Source organism: Numenius arquata, chromosome 22 (genome assembly GCF_964106895.1).
Source record: "Numenius arquata chromosome 22, bNumArq3.hap1.1, whole genome shotgun sequence".
NCBI lineage: Eukaryota > Metazoa > Chordata > Aves > Charadriiformes > Scolopacidae > Numenius > Numenius arquata.
In genome coordinates this window covers 3,504,744-3,526,666 of record NC_133597.1, presented here as the reverse complement: position 1 = coordinate 3,526,666, position 21,923 = coordinate 3,504,744, and the positions used below count along the sequence as shown (strand labels likewise).

The window sequence follows — 21,923 nt, the reverse complement described above, 5'->3', positions numbered from 1 at the left end:
CCCTCTCTCCCCAAGACAAGGTCTCTTGTTCAGCGGTAACAGGGCAGACACACAAGACCCTTCCCAAAAAGTATTACAAAAGGAAAATGAGCCCATTTGGGATATTTTGCCCCGTCGGTTGCACACCATTTGGCCCCACTTTTCAAAGACAATCATCTGGACGCACAAACTGTCCCCAGGATTTAAAGGTGGCTCTTTCTCCTTGGAAAGTCAACCAAGATTTTGGGTTTCCACCCCCCTCCCCCCCAGCGTTCTGCTCGCTGCGCAGGAAGTGGATGGCTTGAGAATGTCATCCAGAAACCACCTTCCCCTGAAGAATTGGTAAGGGGTGATATTCATATTGTGACTTTTGCTGACCCCAACGGACCAGGGGAGCCGCTTTGGGTGGTAGCACCAAATCCCTGGCAGCTACACGGATGGCGCTTGTCCGCCCCGTATGCCAGCAGGTGGTCTCTTTTTCCCCATCTTCCAGTTCCCACAAGGTCCGCTGTTGATAAAAGCACGATTTGCTGCCAGCTCCGAGCCGGCGCGGTGACGGCACCGCTCCCTGCGCGGACAGACTAACCTTTTGTGGGCGAACAAACTTACAGGCACATACTTGGGTCCTCTTTAACATCCCACTCAGTTCTTTAATGGGCTTGGTTTATTTCCTTCTCTGAAACCGAGACATTAAATTGTGCTGAGGAAGTTGGTCAATAGTTACAGCATCTCATTAATACCAGTTACAATGCCATAAATATACCCACGGAGGCAATTACTGCTCACCAGAATTAGGTGAGAGGTACTTTCGCATCCCCGTCGGTCGCCTACCTCCGACACCGCAGCGACCGAGGGATCACCCACTTCATCTGGAGGTCAAGGGGAGAAATAGGCTTCTAATATTAAACAACCATATTCTCATAAAACTTTTTTTTCTTTTTTTATATAACAAAATATCTTATTAAACACAACTTTTCCTATGCGTATGTATGTATATATCATACAGAAGTGTTGGCTTCAGAGTTCTGCGATAAGGCAGGAAATGCCTTTCTCTGCCCAAATGGAAAATACATCTTCAGTAAAGCTCTAGCTTATAAAAGCATCATCTTATGTTACACTGCCACCATCTCCCCGCTCTTTTGTTTCACGGCTACCGCCACAGCCTTGCAGCTCCGTGCCATGGCCTCTAACGCTACCTACGGCGAGTCTTGCTCCGTTTCCTATTGCTCATCTCAACGGGGCCAGTGGATTGACATTTTTGGCAGGGGGATGAGGCACAAATCATAAACTTGTCTTAAATCCTCCCATTTTGAATCACTACCCTGGATGCGGAACTACTCCCCTCCCAACGGTCCCCACACCCTCAACCTGAAGACTATGAGATAATACTTCATCCCCTCCCCATACTACCCCACCCCAGGATCTAGGTAAAATATGAAGAGAAATACACAACTCCAAGATTATAAAAGGAGCTCGGTGATGTGGAGAAAAGCATCATGGGAAAGAAAGTGCACGTGGGGATAAGGGAGCAATGCAAAATTACGGTCAGAAGTTCATGTGTAACTAGAGCCCTCACTGCACAGCTTCAAAAAACTTTTATGCAGCTGCTTATAAGTAGGTAATTTGAAAAGTCTTCGACTTGTCAGAGGGGCAGAGGAACAAGGGAGGACACAGGAACGCGAAACAAGATAGAAAGGACGGAGGGTTTCATCGCCCAGGAAAGAAAATCTGCTCTGCAGGAGAAAACGGGGGCTAATTTAAGCAGCAGCACGCGATGCCTACGAGGTGCGTGGGGGGGGGGAAGCCAATATAGATAGTGAAAACCTGCCTTACACTAAACGTGAGTCTAGTTGCTTTGTCACTCATCTTCTAGAAACCGGTCCGAGCCAACGCATTCTCCTAGTTCGGACCTAAGCAGGGACCCCGCACCAGGGGCCCCAGGGGAAAGTGCTAGGTTTCATTTCTGGTGCAACAACAACAAACACAAACTTCAACTTTACTCTTGCTCTCTCCCAGGAGAGCAATTTTAGCCATTCCACTTTCAGCACAAACTGGTACAAGGTTAAGTGCATACTGGAGGATCTCTTCAGCGTCCGGGGAATCAACCATGGCCAATGGGGGAATCCTCTCTTCAACCCCTTTTTGACCTGTTCCTCTAGAAGCCCTTCCAACGCAACACCCGTCCACCGCCTTCCAAAATTCACCTTGCAACACGCACGACAAGGGTCCCTTTGCCTCCAGACTGCCCGTGCTACGGGTTGCAGACACTCTGTTTGAGAAATCAAAACATTTTCCCCCCAAAAAAACCAGCACAGGACAGCGTGGACGTCGAGCGTGCGTTTTGAAATTAGTTTCTTTCTAATGGGGTTCTCTTTCTCTCCCCCATTTTGTGCACTCGTACAAACCAGACCAGTGGAGTTAAGTGGATGCACTAAATACCTGAGCTCAGAATCAAGCGGAATACCGATCTTTTCCGTAAACTCGAGCACAACAAAAGGTTGAGACAGCACCTAGCTGCAAAAAAACACTTCAGCAAGCTCGAGCCGCAGTCGGATAGCTAGGCCAAAGGGCGCTCTGGTGGGACCAAAACCCCAAAAATTTAGAAAAAGAAAAAAAAAAAACAAGTCAAATTCTGCACCGAGCTATCTTCTCCCTTACAGGCCCTAGCATTCTTTAGCTTGAACAACTGACCATTCATGCCAAATCACGAGTATACCGGAGCATCGGAGAAAACATCAAGGTATCGCACACACTGAAACACACGCACTGAAGTCAATTGTCACCTCAAGGTCACCTGCAGTGGGTGGCGGGCATGGTTCTCACATCAGGGCACTCCCTCCGGGCTATGAAATTACCTGCTACGGAAACGCAACCAAACCTCAACCAACCGACCGAAAGAAAAACCTTGCAAAAACTCCTTAATGCATGTGTGTGGGTGTGTGGGGGCGCGTGTGTGCACGGCCGTGCACTCACAAAGTCAAAAGAGGCTATTTCATTCTGGGCTCCACATAAATTTTATCTCCATCCCGAATGCCGTAAGAATGAAGCGCTCGCGAGCTGTATTTCATCTCCTCGGGACCAAAGGGAGCCTCCTGGTCCAAGTAGAAGAGCAGCATGTTGCTCGTCGACAGCTGCACTACAGTTTTTAAGTGCTTCTTCAACTCCGCCACAGTCTGATCGAGACGGATCGACATCTCTTCCACCTTATCCTGGAAGTGAACCTCCACCTTCACGCTGCTCTGTGGCCGAAGGTCCACGACTGCCAAGGGCTCCAGCTTCCCATACTTTGTGACCAGCTCGTGATACCTGGAAAATTCAACAAGTCCAGAGTTACGGATACAGTTGCTCGCGCCACCAATGCACGTTTCACACGTCAGTTTGTTTCACATTATGATCCTACCCCACTTTATCCAAGGATGCTACTGAGCTGCAGAGGACAAAGGAACATCTGCACGGAGAGAACAGTGATGGGATGACAAGAGGGTAAGCGCAGATTCCAAGGCACAATTCAACTCTTTGCTGAGAGCTAAAACCAGAACCCAGACAGCAACGAGCTGTCCTCATCCTCCGTGTCAGTGACTGGCTGGCATATGGCTCTTCCGAAACGTCTCGCAGTTTAACCGGCACTTTGCTCAAGGTGGGAAGGATGAATGAGGCCCTCACGAGTAAGGAATGTTGCCAAGTGAGCACTCAAAGCCCATAAGTAAATGCTTCCCTCCATACAAGTCTCCTGCCCAGCAGTGACTAAAGGAAACCCCAGCTTTCTTCTCCATTTCTCCATTTGCCACCAAATCTCTCACAGTCTGGGAAGGTGAACGTTCCTCACATGAGACAACGTTCACCCCGATTAAAGTCTGGTGACCTGAACAGACATCCATTAGGAATATAATCTGGATGGCAGGAGTCCTGTTTTCTCCCCTGACAGCGTGACGCTTCACAGAGCACATGGTGTTTCTCAGACAAGATGCTTAAAAGGAGAAAATGAAGCCCAGAAAGTCCATCCACTCCAGTCACCTTGTCTCACAGTCCCCGAGCTGCACTGTGGCACCGACGTGAGCCCGAGTGAGCATCCGACTAGGGAAGAGGACGCTGAGGTCCAAGTTATCACTGACCTGAGGCATTCAAGCTGACTGGTCTCAAAACAGTTTCCTGAACAAAACTAAGCAGTGTATGTATTGAGAGACTTAGATAGATTGGATCATTGGGCCAACATCAATGGTATAAGTTTCAACAAGGGCAAGTGCCAGGTTCTGCGCTTGGGCCACAATAACCCCAAGCAGCGCTACAGGCTTGGGGAAGTGTGGCTGGAAAGCTGCCTGGAAGAAAGAGACCTGGGGGTTCTAATTGACAAGCGGCTGAACGTGAGTCGGCAGTGTGCCCAGGTGGCCAAGAAAGCCAACGGCATCCTGGCTTGTATTAGAAATAGTGTGACCAGCAGAAGTAGGGAGGTGATTGTCCCCCTGTACTCAGCACTGGTGAGGCCACACCTGGAGTATTGTGTCCAGTTTTGGGCACCTCAATCCAAGAGAGATATCGAGGTGCTGGAGCGAGTGCAGAGGAGGGCAACGAAGCTGGGGAAGGGCCTGGAAAACAAATCCTATGAAGAGCAGTTGAAGGAGCTGGGACTGTTCAGTATGAGGAAGAGGAGGCTGAGGGGAGACCTCATCACTCTCTACAACTGCTTGAAAGGACACTGTAGAGAGGTTGGTGCTGGTCTCTTCTCACAGGTAATTAATGACAGAACGAGAGGGAACGGCTTCAAGCTCCAACAGGGTAGGTTTAGACTGAACATTAGGAAAGAATTTTTCACAGAAAGAGTGGTCGGGCATTGGAACAGGCTGCCCAGGGAGGGGGTTGAGTCACCATCCCTGGATGTGTTTAAGAGCTGTTTAGATGTGGTGTTGGGGGATATGATATAGGGGAGAACTTTGTAGAGTAGGGTAGATGGTTGGACTCGATGATCCCAAGGGTCTCTTCCAACCTAGACAATTCTATGATTCTATGATTCTATCCCAGTAGAGACTGGGCTCCTACAATTTCAGAAACCCCAGCCATAGCTGCAGTGGGATTTGGAAGAAAGAGAGGACGTTACACACACAAGACTCTGCACCTCCTGCTCCAGTGAAAACACTTGATTAAAGAGTGCCAGAACCAAGCTAGCGCCCACACAAATGACACAGCCCTCAGCCTGGGATTCCCAGTTCCTGTGGCTTCACAGCCTGACTGATTTTCAGCCATTCCTGCTGTTTTCCAAGAGGCCAGCTGGCTCCCAGACGTTACACTCCACCGAGCATGGGATCACCAAGATCACCGAATCAAGGTGAGCCGCCGCACGGTTCAGAAGCTGAAAACAAGCAGGGGACTTCTTGCCAACTGTTTGTCACACCTACTCTAAAACAACATGGGAATTTTACTAGCAGAATCGCACACTCCACCATCACCTTCTCCTTGGGGACAAGTTCTCTGACCGTCCTTCACAAGGTCCATCCTCGGGGATCCATCCCCTGCAATGGAAAGCCTGTCTCACCCTCCCGCCGCCTTCAGCGGGTACCGCTCCCATCGGGCACGGCTGTGTCTCCCCCGGCCTGGCTGGGAAAGCGGCAAAACGGCAACACAGAACACAATGGGACTGAAATGACAAAGACCGGGAGCTGCCGGGAAAAGGTACCATTTCAGAGGCCGTACAGAAAGCTCTTTTTGTTCCCCACCCGAGCCCGAGCTGAATGCGATCGGTGCTGTGCCACAGCCCCTGTCGAGAGATGATGGGACCTGGCAGGCTGTGTGACCCCAGGGAGTCCTGCCCAAGGCAGGAATGTTCCTGGAGAACAGCAGACCCTCTGTCTGCCGGGAAATGAGGTAAGGGCTGCAAGGCACTAGGATTTCCCCAGTCTCACGGACAAAATGAGTCTTCGCCGGGGCAGAGCATCCAAAGGCAGGCCCGTGCCCTGCTCTCACAGTCACCTGGGCGATACCATCAGGTCTATTTATTTGGAAAAGCCATTGGTGCTGAGAGGAGACACCGCGCTCCCCATATTTTACCCACCGGGCTGCTGTCTGCAGTAAGAGTGAGCGTGGGCCAACGTGCTGCCGATGGGGAGGGTTTCTTTGCAGCAGTTTCCGCTGCACACCAGCATTAATTTCTACATGCCGACCAGAAGTACTGCCCCAACTCATGTACTAAGGGAAACTGCAGCAAACAGGGCTGACAGTGGTAAGAGTATAAAGAGGGGGACAAATTTCAAGCAAGTTGAGAGAGAGAAGTACCATGAGGGAGCTGAGACTACCCAAACGCGTGCTGTAAAGATGCGGAGGTTTGGGCAACATTGCCTTAAATTTCCTCATGTGGAGGAAAGGCAGAACAAGCTTCGCAGCCTGCTCCTTATATGCCAGCTGCAGCCTCCACAGAAAGTTAGGAGTCTGAATATCTGGCTTCCCTCAAATCAATAAGGACGAGGGCACACTGCTCACATGGTTCTTTTGTACCCTGATAACAGGCACCCTGGAGACTTTTATAATCACCCCTCGCAGCCTGGCAGACGCTGCCTGCCAGAGCAGAGGATGCTGAAGAACGGAGCCTGGCTAAAAGTGTCTCCGATACCCTGCAGATAAACAGCGGAGCAGACAAGCAGAGGACTCATTAAAAACCCACAGACACAGAGACGTCACTCCAGAAGACAGCCAATATTGGATTGTACGCTCAGCGCTCTTTCTAACCCATGACATCCAGAGAGAGGAATTATGCTGTCCGTTTCCCTCCCTTTCTGATCCCTTCGAGCTGCAGCTCACGGAGACATGGAAAGCAAGCCCGGGGTGGGGGGGTTTGCCATGGGAGAGCGTGCTGCTGGCTTACCGCACGCTACACCGCAACAGGCTTGAGGGGGGCTGCTCACACTCATAAGTTTTCCGTGCCCAAGTGTGTCTTCTCCCTCCCCTTGAGGCAGCACTGCAATGCAGATGCCGTACCCCCAGCAACAACACCCGCGTGTCCTGATTAGATTCTAATTACAAACCACCTTCGGACAGACCACACCGGATTTTGGAGGAGAGAAAAAGAAGCTTTAGCAACAAACGACACACAAAATCCCTCTGCAAAGAATGCCAGGTTTCCCTTCCTACAAGGGATGCTGTGTACGGATGCAGGAACTGAAACCCAGCCCTCGGCACTAGGGACACTCTCAGCCATCTGCAGCCTCGTTAGAACCTCATCTGTAGCGGCACACAACTCCTCCAGAACAGAACAACCCTCTTCAGTAGCTGCACAAGTCTCTTGGAAAGGCCGCACAGATGAAAGGATTCAGACAAAGAGCCCATTGACCACAAAAAGGGCAGTAACAGTGTTTAAAAGTTAAAAGATCAGAGGGGGAGGCAATTCTCCTGTACCTTACCAAAATAGCATAAAGGTAGCACATTGGTCAAGATCAGCCCAGCTTTTCTTTTTGGATGGTTGAGATATTAGTAGTTTCTTGCCTGAGCTCTCAGCTGGAAAGCGACCCCAGCTGTGTGTAGTATGGATGCACACAGCCTGTTCCCAAAGTCCATGTCCTACCAGTAACATCACACGTGTCTAAAGCTATACCCTACTCAGCAATATATGGGTCCTGAACACAAAAAGGTAACTGTCACCGCAATATCCAGAGGCGCAAGCCCAGCAGGAAAAGATTCAGAGCCAGCCAGGTATTTATTTACCTTCCCTCTCGTGCACAAACCCTTCCTCCCAAGATCGGGGTGGCACACCCCTTCCACCAGCATCAAAGGGCTACTGGCACCTTAGTTCCTCTCCCAGCCTGCAACCCAATACACTGTTTTTCCTCCTGCCTTGCCTTCTCCCATCTGGTTTTCCAGGTCAGCCCAAGCCCTGTTCGCCAAAGGGCAGGACACCGCTGCAGCTTTTGGGCTCAGCCACCCTGCCATTCTCCCCTTCTGGAGCCACGAACGCAGAGACATGTTTTCTCAGAAATAAAATGTTACGGAAAATAATCCATTTTAGGAGCAGCTAAAAGCACACGACCTTGCAGTGCCCGTCTCTCCTTCCCCTTGCTTTCCCCGGCATTTTCCGCCTCTGCTGCTATCCCTTCCAAAATTTGTTACAATTTTTCCGCTTCAAGGGCTTCTAAAATTACAAGCCAGGACTTTGTCCTCAGAAAAAGGCACAAGAGGGATCACCAGCTGTCTTGTCTCCCTGACTACATTAGTACCCGTTGCCTCTGAACTGACCCGCTGGACCTATTAGTATTCCTACAAAACACCGTGCTCTCATTTCCCATTCCAGTCTTCCCATGCCCTTACTGTACTGGCAGGTCACATACACAGTGCTTTCAAAAAACAAGAGACATTTCACCTAAGGGTTAAGCTGGGGGAAACACTGAGCAGGCAACGTACACGCTGACCAGATTCTGTTTGCACCTCTGTCATCCATACCTTTGACGTTCTCCATCTCACTTGGTCCCCACCTCTGTCTGTCCCCTTGGACGCACACACACTTTTGTCCTACCCCTTTTTTGTGAAGCTTTGTTGTCTGCATGAGGGTCCTAGGGCAAAAGGCACGTAAATGCAGTGGCTCGATTATCCATGATCCTTCCTCAGCCCATTAAGAAGCAGTAAGTAGATGCTGGCACAGAGAAGATACCGACTGAACAGCATCTGTCAAAGTTCATTAGTTTACCAAGATTAACGGATCATTGGGCATACTTTTTTGGCAAAGAAAAACCATCAGACTTGCGATTTGCAGGCCGGAAAGTGAGGGGACAGCTTCCCATCGCCAGTCACATTCCACACACCAGATGGTCAAGAGAATTAGATGCCCCGGCCTGGCACCAGAGAGCACGATCTCTACCAGCTTTTGGGCAATCCCAAACACAGGTGGATTATGAAGCGAGCCATGGGGGAGGCCGGGAAGCGATGAAGATCATGAACTGAACAGTCATGTTGTTTAATGGCACTTGACGCGGACACTTTAAGAGCAAATTTGACTCAGAAGTGATTCTACAAGTCATCAGACAACATTCTAATATAACGACATTAACTAAAACAGATTGAGGACGGCAAGACGGATGGAAGGCGAGGGATGGTTTTTTCATGGAACGGCTAGCCCGGATTTCCTCTGTAACATCATCTGTTCAGTCATCTCTCCTTTTGCCTCGCCGCCCTTCTGCCCCTGCTCGCCATTCTACGACAAAGAACTCGTACCTGAATGGAACTTCCTCCTCCGGGAACTCCATGTAATATCGGATGAAGAATCGCTCGGAGTCCTCTCGCTCCCCATCGGCAACGATGCTTCCGTTGAGCTTGACGATAGATGGCAACCTGCATAGAGACAGCAAGAAATGCAGTCAGAGAGAAGAGAAACCCAGACAGGGTGACCAACAAGACAGCCACCATCAAAAGCTATGTGCCACGACATTAACACCAGGAGAATCCTGCCAGGTAGCTCATGCCTCAGTCCCCAAGAGAGAGAGAGCGAGGGCAAGTTCCACACAGTTTCTCTGAGCACATTCAAAACTACTCATTTTCATTTTGCCACATATACGCACGTATGAGACTCAAAAAATTCTCAGAGAAGTTGGACTTAACATTTCCACTACTCCCACCTTCCCACGCAACAACAAATAAAGCTCAATTTTTTCTGAGCGGTGAATTCGTACAAAACCCCATCTCCTAACGGCCTCTTCCTCCAATTGCCCGCTCCCAGCCATCCATGGCCATGTAACGTTCCTGAGGAGCAGAAGAAACCAGCAACAGACCTGGCTATTAGCAGCTTCCTGCGTTCCTCGGTGGTGTAGGACTGCAGCAAAGGGATTCCTAGCAATTTCACTTCCTCAAGCTTGGGAAAAGAATTTAACTTGTCAATGTCTTCCCAGCAATGCAGACCTGCTCAGAAGAAAAGACTTGCTTAAACAAACACAGATAATACACCACGCATCCAAGATAATCAGACATACGTGACAGGCGAGCGTCAGCTGCTGTTTTCTTTGAGAAGTCGGCTTTTTGCTCACGACGTGCTGCAAAAATTCTCCTTCATTTGCTTACAAGACAGGGTAGTTTAAATTCTCTCATGCTGTTTTGTAAGTCTAGAAGGATGATCTCCATGGCTGATTAGGGAGCTTAGGTTTTTTATGGACCATTCAGTCTTTGGCCTCACTGCCGAGGACTGACTGGCATCAGTTAAGATGGCTGCATCTATAAAGGGATGCTGCCTTAAGTAGCGTTAAAGTCATCAGGACTTCTGTCATTCTAGGTGGCACTAAATAGCCATCAAATGGCTTTACCTTGCACACATGACCACCTTGGGTCCTATTTCCGCTCACAACCCAACGGTAAAACAGTCCCAGAAGCCGTCCGGCCACTTAATGAAAAAGGCTTTAACTCCATTTCAGCCCCCTCAAGACCTGAGGTTTGGGATAACAAGGCAAGCAGAGAGGGTAAAATAAAAAAAAGCTGAGGATCCAGCAACGGTGCAGCCCTGATTATGGGGCGAGATCAACACCACTCGTCTTCACTTCCCTTTGCTGTGACTGCGGAAACGTTTACCCCAATCCTTTTCCGATGACTCTTCCAGAAGCTTATACTGGCAACACGAGTTAGAAAACTGGTTTCTCCGAACAACATTCAACAGCTTCACCCACACAGCACAGAAAATGTGAAAAAAAAAAAACAAACCCAAAACCCAGAAAAATTGTCGGTTCAAACAAAATCAGGGATCTCATTTGAGCTAAGCCTGTCAGGAAATTTTTGTCGGAGACATGGACAGTGGGATAGAGTGCATCCTCAGCAAGTTTGCCGACGACACCAAGCTGTGTGGTGCAGTCAACACGCTGGAGGGAAGTGATGCCATCCAGAGGGACCTGGACAGGCTGGAGAGATGGGTTCGTGCAAATTGCATGAAGTTCAACCAGGCCAAGTGCAGGGTCCTGCACCTGGGACGTGGCAATCCCAGGCACAAATACAGGTTGGGCAGAGAATGGCTGGAGAGCAGCCCTGAGGAGAAGGACTTGGGGGTGTTGGTGGATGAGAAGCTCAACATGAGCCGGCAGTGTGCGCTGGCAGCCCAGAAAGCCAACCCCATCCTGGGCTGCATCAAGAGAAGTGTGGCCAGCAGGGTGCGGGAGGAGATTCTACCCTTCTACTCTGCCCTCGTGAGACCCCACCTGGAATACTGTGTCCAGCTTTGGAGTCCTCAACACAGGAAGGACATGGCCCTGTTGGAACGGGTCCAGCTGAGGGCCACAAAGATGATCAGAGGGATGGAGCACCTCCCCTGTGAAACCAGGCTGAGAGAGCTGGGGTTGTTCAGCCTGGAGAAGAGAAGGCTCCGGGGACACCTCAGAGCAGCCTTCCAATATCTGAAGGGAGCCTACAGGAGAGCCGGAGAGGGACTCTTTGTCAGGAGATGTAGTGACAGGACAAGGGGTAATGGTTTTAAATTGGAAGAGGGGAGATTGAGATTAGACATTAGGAGGAAATTCTTTACTGTGAGGGTAGTGAAGCACTGGAACAGGTTGCCCAGGAAGTCGTGGATGCCCCATCCCTGGAAGTGTTTAAGGCCAGGCTGGATGGGGCTTCGAGCAACCTGCTCTAGTGGAGGTGTCCCTGCCCATGGCAGGGGGGTTGGAACTCGATGATCTTTAAGGTCCCTTCCAACTCTAACCATTCTACAATTCTATGATTCTATGATATGCCAAGTTTAAGCCCAAAGCGTGTGTCACCACCACAATTCAGAAGAAGGGACTCTTTTCAGAGCAGAAACAAAACTCCTGTATCACACTGGGTGTGGGGCGGGCAGAGAATTTCCTTTCCCCACGGCACTCCAAACACCTCTGCCAGGGTCACCTACACCTAAAGCCATCCTACCAGCTATCGGCATCAGCCACATTCACAGATAAACTGAGTGGACGCTTGCGACAGGAGGAGAACTCTCCCACCTGCTCTCTGGGGAGCAACATCACCAGAGAACACCAGTACCTCTCCCAATCACGCCGCTCTGAAAGGGCCAAAAGCTCTGGAGGCTGGGAGGGAGCTAACGCAGACACACAACCATCTCTGGAGGAGAAACTGCTGTCATCCACCTCGGCAGCAAAATCCGTTCAGTCCCTCGTGACCCCCTTGTGCTATAACTTCACTAAAACCCATGATCTTTAGCTCATCCCTGATCTCCACGAAGCTAAAAGAGGCTGCAAAAAGTGCTGCCAGTTTGGAGTCTTCACGTGACAGAAACTGGAGTGCAGCAGCTTTCCCTAAGAAAAAAAAAAAATATTTAACATGCTCCTTGGGATTTCTGTTTTGATTTTCAGCTCCCAAAACATCAAAATGCAATACAAAATCCAGAGTTCTTAAATACCTGGCATCAAAATTGCAAAACTACTTACCACAGGAGCATTTACTCCTCAGTGAGACAGCGCTTTCAAATCCAGCTTAACAGGCTTTTCTTCCTCTAGTTAGCTTTAAGCTTTTATTATAGGGATTCCTTGACGCCTACATTGCAGAGCATGTTAATAAAGTACCTTCTACCTTGGCTACACTTAACTATCACTTGCACGGCATATAAAGCTGTAAAGAACAAAGGATGATGATGCATGAAGTACTCCTGCAGAACTCCTGGTGTACGTGTCACCTCAAAAACATGTCGCAGCCCTCACAGCTGCCCTGCGGGTCCCTCTCGCTGGGCGCGGGGTGCCCTTCCCGATACGCCAAATGCTTATTCTCTCTCTGGAGCCCTGGCTGAAAATTCTCTGGGGCTGAAACGTAACAACAGCCTCGAGAAAACTTGTGGTGAGCTTCTACTAACCGAGCAGAGACGACAGACAGCTTTTGCTCAGCCCACCCACACCACATACCTACAAAACCACTCATTTTACCCAGGATAAAACATGGAATGAAAGGCAAATGGGATCCTTTCATCCCCTCCACTGCCAGACATTTATTTATCCTTCTCCAGCCAGGAGCACCTGAGGCAGGGAGACGAAAGAGAGGGAAACTACTAATGTAAAAACCCTTTTCCAGCTCATTTTGAATAACAGCCAGTCCACGCTACTCTGACACATCTTTTAGATAACGACTAACTACCAAAAGCAGCAGGTAGAGCCCACAGAGACGGGCGAGTCGCCTTCTTGCCTGTTTTCCTCTCCTAACGCTACATTCCCCAGGTCAGCGAGCTTCAGTACATCTGCTTGCGTGGCCCGGCGTTACCAGCGTTAGGAAACTGGACTTCAAGATGATGGGTCTGCTGGGATTACATTTATCCACAGCTTTTCGAGGTCATGGGGTGTTTTCACCTCCGCTACAGCAACAGAACCATCCCAAAGGTTTAGGCTCTCACCTTCACCTGCCCTCTCTCAGATTTTCCAGGAAGCAACGCTGACCGCAGGCTACTGACTGCTAACACGAGCCTAAGAACCAACCACCCCAAGGCCAAAGTTTCAGAGAGCACAAAGCAAGTCTGTTTTTTTCACCTACTCAGGAGGACAGACCGAGCAACCGCTGTCACTTTATGCCGAGAACAAAAAGCGTGCTGCTGCCAGGCTCTCACCTGATTTGTGCAAATTGATGGACCGCAGGTTGGGGAACAGCCTCGCTAGGGAATCTTCTGACTCTTCGATGGTCGTGAGGTTGTTGTTAGCCAGTATAAGCGTGTCCAGTGATGGAAACATAATTCCCAACTTTCGAATTTCAGTCCAGTCTTGAAGGTTATTGTCAGTTATGTGGAGTAATTTGAGAGACTGACAGCAAACTGGAGAACAAGACACTGTTTCGTAGTCATTAAGGCACAGGAAAAGCTCCTCCAAGCTGCACAGGGGAAGAAAGACCATACCATCATCTCAACGTACCATCTCAGGCACGGGGACATGCATATGTGATTTTAACACGACTTTCTGTAACAGCTCTTATGTGATTTGAAACCTCGGTGTAGAGAAGACCTTTGAACACTCCAAACAGAGTGTTTCAACTATGCCTCTGCTCCCATCTGTAAACTTCCTCCACAGGTGAAAAACACTCTAAGTGTTGCCCGGGGCTCCCAGTATTAACAAATTGCTCGGGGTGGTGTTCCACATCTGTGCCCAACAAGCCACCAACCCAACTCCAATGGTGGCTGGTACCTGCTCTCAATGCTTACTACTTAAAAAGGTGGTTTTATACAACGCAAATGACCCTTTTTTCTCCACATGGCTGGTTCTGCCAAAGATTCCCATTAAAGAAAGAACAGGTCCCACTAAGTTTTCAGATGATAAACCAGCTCCCCTGCTCCCAGCCAGCCACGCAGGAAATACTGCTGTCATCATCTCCACTTACAAACCCCTACGAAGAGGAATCTGTTATCAAAATGAAGCCACCAAGAACATTTGGGGAAGCAGAATGCCACTGCCAAGGTGGACCGTGGCCAAGCCACAGAAATCAGCACTTTTGCACAGAAAAGCATGATGAAATATTACTTGACAAGTGGCCAGGCCCTCAGACTCACATCCCATTCAAAAGCAATTAGTACAGGTATGCACTGCACCATTCCTTCTGCAGTGACTCAGAGGGAAGCGTGTCACCTCCTACATTGTCGGGGTGATCAGCCATCTCTGGTATTTCGATTTGTACCAGAAGCCCTGGGCTTTGTAGCCCAGAAGTTCAGCTTTCAAGACCATGTAAAGCATTCCCCTGGCCAGTTCCCAAGCTCCCAAATTAAAAAATTCCCTTTTTCTTTTTCTCTACCAATTGTGTTTGCAATCTCGCACCCCTTCCGGCCCTCACCACGTGAGGCTTGACCTGCCTGCAGCGAGCACCCCGTTCTATGCCCAACTCCCCGTTGCTTACTCTGGTAATTCCTGCAGGATTGTGTGGACTGTTTCCCAGGAAGCTTTGCTGTTGTTGAGCACAAGTTTGCGAACACCAGCGAAAGACCCAGCGCACCTTCTCTCTAAAACGGACAAACTGAGAGGGTTGGAACTCAAGTTTAGAAACTCCAAGTGGGGAACGTTGGACACAATTTTACTGACCTAAGTGGGGAGGGAAAAAAAAAAAAAAAAAAAAGAGAAAGAAAGAAATGCGTATCAGGCAGTAATTGGACTTCATGCAATAATATCCCATCTCCTAAAAGGGGGCCCTTCGGAATCACCACAAGCCAAAGAAATGATATAGGGAAAAAGAAAAAAAATAAGGCTTCTGAATAACTACCTGTAATTCATACTCCAGTATTCACTGATCTAGATTGATTGGTTAATTGCTCATTCACCTCAACAGTTCATTTAATTACACTCTCTGAGCAGCTTGATAAGAAAAAGCCGGTCTCTTGGGAGAGGTCACAAAATCCACCTCAAGACCAAGCTTCAGCAGCAGCACGTCTCAGGACCCAGCATGTCCTGCCCCTCGTTTAGCAGGGAGGCAACAGGCACATCTCTTGAGTTTATGGCCAACTCTCTGACCGCTTGCTCAGCTTTCCACTGCTCCCCAGCATAAAAGACAGACAGAAGCTCGCTGTACACATGCAATGAATTTCTGATTCCATTCCGTTAGTCTGAAAACAGCAGCTTTCTTACAATCAATCCAAGCGTTCAGGTAATTTTGCTTGGGGCTGCTTTCTCTTTTTGTGCGTAGAGATGTGCACCTGAGGGCAAAGCAGCAGAGAGGGAAGGAAAAAAGATGGAGAAAGAGTAAGGAAAACCAGAGACGATGATGACTGTCCAGCTCTGGAATGGGCTGTGTGATGGGGATAGGTGCTGACCTCCATGCTGCCAATACACAGAAAGACACAGGTTATTTAGATGATCAATTTGTAGTCACCTACTAACGATTGAGTGAACAGAGAAGCCAGGCAGCATCAATTCGTAAAGAACACATCACGCCAAACCAATTTTCCTCTTCGACTGGGTAACTGATTCAGTGGGAAGTAGTAGAAGGGAATGACAGCTTCTGACACCATCTCACACCAGTCGCACTGGCAAACTGGGGACTTACAGTGCCTGGGATATCACTGTAAGTGAATTCAGTACGAAGTCAGCAGACATGCAACAAGAGAGTGTTCTAGCAGAATACTACTCGTTATGTTTTCCATGACCAAAATAATTGAACACTCTGGGTTTTCTTAACCTGTGGATGACACTCAGGTGGGGAAAGGCTGCATTGTAGTGCGGTACAAGCCTAGAGACCAAAGCGAAGCCATCTTAAAACCCATAAGATGGAAGTTCAGTTCAAGGACAATCAAAGCACTAACACTTGGGGAAAAAGATACTCATCCAGAACATTATTATGGGTCAGAAAACACCTGGCTAGGGAGAGATTGGGATGGGAGGAGATGGGGCAGACCATGACATACATAGGTAACAGGGCCCACTTGCCAGGAAAGGGCAATCATCTCACGCGGAGGCTGAATTCAAGTGTTGCATACGCGATGCCGGAGGTAATTAGTCTGCCTCGCTTCGCACTGAGGAAGCCTCAGCCTAGGTGACATCATGCCTTGGGCACTGCGCCTTAGGAATGAAGTCGACAAAGTGGAATGACATCACGGCAACAAAAAGAACACTGGATTTAGAAAAAATGGCCTACAATGAACTATTAGAAGAACAGGATTTTTTCAGTATTATACTAAAATAGCAAAAGGAGACATGAAAGCTCTTCTTCGTGGATATAAAAGGCTGTCTCATAAGGAACAGCAATGAATTCTCCTCCATCCCTGCTGAGAAGAGGGCAGGGAGCAATTGGCTTAAATTGCAGCACGGGAGACTTAAGTTACATAGTTTAGGCTATGAGGTTATTAGCTAAGCATGGGAACAGGCTACCCAGGGACCCGGAATCCCCATCACTGGCAGTTTTTAAGAGGTGGGTAGATATTTATCTGTCGCGGATGGGCTAGGAAAACTTAATCCCGTCTCGGAGGAAGGGGCCAAATTACATGGAAAGCTTTTCATTTCCTGCTTTACTGCAGCTCATGCAGAAGCAGGCAAAATTGCCATCCAGGGTAGGCTGAAGAGTCTGAACAAAGAGCAGGGTGCGAGGCAAGCAGCTTGCGAGCAACAAGTGTATGGGGAGCTCCCCCAGCTGTGTACCAGATATGAGGGCAGCCCCACCGAGAGCGGGAGGCCAGACAGGGAGCGGAGAGATCCCAGATCTTAACAGATGTGCCCTCAGTACAGAACCACCTTCCCTAGCTCTCATCTCAACAGAGAAGCCTAAAACCTCTCTCCCACCCGCAGAGCTGATACCTCGTAGGCTAAGAAGGAAATAACAGCAACAGGCAAACGTATCCCTCTTCTGACTTTGCACCCCCCCCAGTGCCAGAGCTGAAACATTTCTGCTAACACCATGCTAACTACCTGTTTAAAGACACAGGAGCTTGATGCAACACAAACACATGATCATTTTTATGTTGCTCATCCGTTTTTTTCCCACGTATTTCCAACAATAAGCACTAACATAAAAGCAGAGCATAAGCCAGTGAGGAACTGCTAACAACCCTTGAACAGATTGCAATTGTTTCGCTTGTATTACATGGCACTTCTCTAGCGTATTTCATCCAAGCACTTCAGTGGATTTTACAATAGCATTTAGCATTAATTAATGAGGTCCCAGAAATATCCTTTGAGGTAAATGTTATTAAACCTGCTCTGCAGATAGGGCAACAAAAGCGGAGAGAGAATAAACACCTTGCCCACCATTCACACAATCAGTGCCAAAGCTGGGAGTCAACTCCCATTACACAGACCTCCTCGGTTCTGACTCTGTCAAGAACTGCACTGACCATTAACCTCTTGACATTAGAAATGCCGGTTCTGGTGTTTTGTACAATAAAAAAAAATATATATATTTGTCACCCACAGGCCAAGATCATAAGTCATGAAGTAAATGAAGTGCCCAAATGGATTAAATTAATCATATTTATTGCTCAGTTGTTGTCAAAGTAAATAAGCATCAGCTTCAAAGATGAGAAAGAAGCCACAAAAAAATTGAAACCTCTCTCCTTTAAACGAATAAAGTACTCTCATAACATGCAATGCATTTGCCGTCACAGTAATAGCCATGAAAGATATTCAGAAAAATGCACATGTAACCATTTTACCTCGTGCCAGTCTTCCAGTTTATTGTCAGAAAGATCTAGCTCAGACACATGAGCACAGAAGGCGGCGATTTCGTTCTCATCCCCCGCACAGGTTATGCCACAGCTGTTCAGTACGAGCACGCTCGGAAGGTTGAGGCGATCTGAAACGGGGAAAAAAGAAAAGATGCCCTCTGGTCAGCATGGCATTGCTTAGTTACAGAAGGTAACAACGACCACAAACAGGCATGACGTTCAGCAAAAGAAAAGATCTACCAGTTATTCCACAATTCACACGTAGTTAAGGATTTCAGGATAAACCTGGACTTTATGACAAGTGACTGTCATCAATCAAGAAGTCTTCTGGTGTCTAAACACGAAGTACCACTCACTATCAGCACTCTTCAGTTACTACATGTATTTCTGGCCACCCCGTAGTGAGGATGGGCCAGTGCTTTCTAGTTTACAGTATGTCTCATATCAGTTCTTGCCAGAACTTATGGTCTTCCCCAGGCAGCTGCTACTGCCGATAGGGTACAGGACTAGGTAGGGCGCTAGTTGTACGGAGTTAAACTCCTTTATCCTCTTGTACTAAGCCCACTCGGGGTTAGGAAAGCAAGGATGTATTTAAACATTTCTTTTCTAAGCTTACCCTTTTAAACACTATAGAACGTTCAGCATTCTTACATCCTGGAAAAACTTAAGTCTCTACTCTGTCTTTTACATTTCTGCTTCAGTTTTGCTCTAGTTCCTTCTCATTTAGGTAAATATTCTCGCAGCTATTTCACAGACAAGGACTTGGCTCTCAATCACAGCCTGATTCGCTATGGACAAAACATGACAAAGTTAAAGCTGTGGATTTGCAACAGGAAACCATTTCAACACAAGAAATCCACACGTAGGGAAGGCAAGCCATCAGTCTTACGCTCTTTCACATCCAATATGGCTCTCCCACCTCAGCGGAGTATCAAAATCTGTTAAAATTTAACAAGCTTTTTCCTGAGAAGGTGCCCCTTTTTCTTTCTCCTTCATATTTGACAGCTCCACAACTAGAAAGGGATTCTAGCAGCAGTCAATTATCTGGAGCGATCTGAGTTTTCAAGTTTCCTGGCTCATTAGCAGCTTCTTTACAGGATAGCGTTGTACTTTGGGAATTAGTCATGACGTGCTTTTAAGTCACATCTCTGTCACATTGGAAGACTTAGAAACCTGTGCCCTCTTTTCAGCATCCAAACAGCTCAGGTAAGCGGGGGCTCGCACACAGGAGAGAGGGCATTAACTGAATATTCCATCAGGCCATTCCATTCGCGTTAATTTTGAGCGACACGCGGTAGTTTTATCCTCAACTGAACTCAGACGCTTTTTTCTCCTCTGTCAAACTCAGTTACTGTAAACTTCATCCAGCTGATTTCCGTGGCTATTTTCCCCTTTGGGGCTGGTGATGATACAAATTGACCTGACGGGAATTTAAACTACTCTTACATATCAAGATGGGCAAGAGGTTACAAAAACTAGGGGCAGTTCTGGTGGGATAAATGCGAATCTCAGGCTCATCTGTGAAAACCACGAACCAAATGCTAACATCAGAGCGTGAGGGAAGACTACAGGGTGTCAAACGGATCCAGTTCAAAGAGCAGGGAAGAGCGACACAGATTGCGCAGTCAAGGAGGATCAAGGACATACATGAGGAGCACAGAGCTTCAGACACACATTTGGCTGCAACTCCCTCAAGGCAGCAAGGTCAGAGGCAAAGGAGAGAGGGGATTTCTCCACTACGTGAGCATAAGCACGGCCAGAGAGCATTTGATGCCTTGAGAACAGAGCCAAAGTAAACCACAAATTCATGAGTCGCTTGTCACAAAAGAAGCCACCTGGAGATTCAATGACTTATCACTCGGTCTGAAATATGGTCCGCTCCTGTGGAACACTGGACTCCTCCTGCACCTGCAGCCATCGATGCAGGTTGATGGCACTGCGTGACACCACTAGCACGTGGACCAACCTCGAATTTTCATCAAGGTGCTGTGTATTTGTTAAGCCGTCTCTGTCAAAAAACCACGTTGTTGCAGCCACTTATAAAATAGTTATTACCATCAGTCTGAAGAAAACAAGCTCCAGGGACTGCTGAACCCTCAAAACTCAGCACTGCACAGGGCCTTATTTCCATCTTTCATTGCCAGGATCCTGCTTCTGTTATGCTGGCAACGACAGAGGTAGGAAAACACACTTGTTTTTAACAGCGACTAGTTCAGTCACTAGGTCAACTTTCTGTCTTTGTTAGATTCCAGTCTCTCAGCTCTTCAGTAAGAAACACATTATAATACCTTGTGACATTTCTTTTTCTGGTCAATTCTTCTTTCAACATAAGCAACAACCACCACGAAACAGATCTCACCCAGAACCCCCACAGATGCTCAGGAAGACCAGACCCCTACCTTTCATAGGTGAACCCTGTGGAGTTGCTGGGACGTGCACCCCCATGCCAGGTCCACGCCGATACGGGAAGTTCTCGGGGCTGTATTTCTCACAAAGAACTTGCATGAAACTCCTTCCGCTGGGCTGGTCCATGCTCCCTTCTTGGACTTCTAGTTAAGGCAGAAAAAAGAGCAAATAAACAGCCAGCAACTAACAATCATCTCCAGCAGCAGTCCTTGGGAACAGAGGACAGAAAGTGACCAGCTGCGTCATGGGTTTTACTTCTTCTGAACTGCAGATTAGGGCAACGGGTCATATTTCAAACTCAAGATTACAGTAAAACATTACCTGGAAAGAAACCAAAAAAGCAAACAGAGGGCCCGAGCTGCACAAACGCGCTTCCAGTTATACCGTTACAGGCCAAGTACAGCACCTCCTCGCCCCACATGCTCTTACAGGACAGTTCCTAACATGCCCCAGGCTGCAAAGGTGACCTCTGTCCCTCACGAGAGGATTGAGAGATATTCGTAAATATTCTCAAACGCATTTCCAGGGAAGCAAGCAGTCCAAAGAGCAGGTTACAAATAAGAGATTGCTCAAACAGGTGTTTTCACACCGTAACTTCCTTTTTCTCTAAAGACTTTCAGTCCAGATCAGCTTTTTGGGTGGGGAAAAGAATCAGAATAAGGATCCACAGCTCCCTAACTGGTTATAAAGGAACATCATGCAAAGCAGGTTATGGTTTGTTTTTTTAAAATCAGGCCAATGCTGTAAACAGCCCGGAGCTCAACAGCCTCTGAAAGAAGACTTCTATCAGTTGGCCCACTGGGTACCATGGAAATACTCGAGTTTGATAGCTCACTCAGGGTATCACGGGGCTCTCATCTTCGCTGACAGCAGTGGCTCACTCAAAGCAAGCTTCGGCCTCAAAAGGAGCATCATCATTTTCTCCTCTGGAGTTTGCAAAGAACTACAATTCTTCCCTCCCGCTTGCAAACCTGGGCTTCTAATTAGAAGACAACTGCTGTGTCACGAAACACTCGTGAGCACGCATGAGCACATCGTTTGGCCAGTCCAAAAAGCAAGTTTTGCCAATTCAATTTTGCAGCTGCTTAATGCATCTGGAAGATAAACATGCCCTTCGTATCTACACATGTCACAGAACAGAGCAGCACAGGAAAAAGGACTCGCCACATCGCGGGCTGCTGACCTGCCTAGAAAGATACCGAGTGTCAGCTGGAAGTATATTTGGCACAAAGACATCCCGATGATGGGCGTTCTGCTGTACCCTAGGTGGAACTAAGCTCATCTGTCCTACTTTCCTGCACGTCCTCTGCCCTTGGTATTTTATGGTTTCCTGGATAATAAAGGAGTCGAGCTTGGTAAACGCACAAAGAAATGGAACCACCTTGTTCCCAGGTTTTACAGAGGTCCTGTCCTCCAAAGCAGGGCCTGCTACCCGTCATGGACACGGAGGAGAGATCCACAGCCGCCCGTTCTAACAACACAAGGCACAAACTTG

General features: G+C 48.1%; 1 protein-coding gene across 1 annotated transcript; it reads right to left on the bottom strand.

Moving 5' to 3' along the window:
• Nucleotides 1–922: 922 nt before the first annotated feature.
• TBCEL (tubulin folding cofactor E like) lies at nucleotides 923–20,563 on the bottom strand. Its single transcript, XM_074162294.1, has 7 exons — nucleotides 20,422–20,563; nucleotides 18,011–18,150; nucleotides 14,773–14,954; nucleotides 13,502–13,758; nucleotides 9,720–9,846; nucleotides 9,166–9,282; nucleotides 923–3,285 (listed from the first exon to the last, which is right to left on the bottom strand). The coding sequence occupies exons 1-7, from the start codon at nucleotides 20,552–20,554 to the stop codon at nucleotides 2,967–2,969; spliced, it is 1,275 nt and encodes a 424-aa protein (XP_074018395.1). The 5' UTR covers nucleotides 20,555–20,563; the 3' UTR covers nucleotides 923–2,966.
• Nucleotides 20,564–21,923: the final 1,360 nt, after the last annotated feature.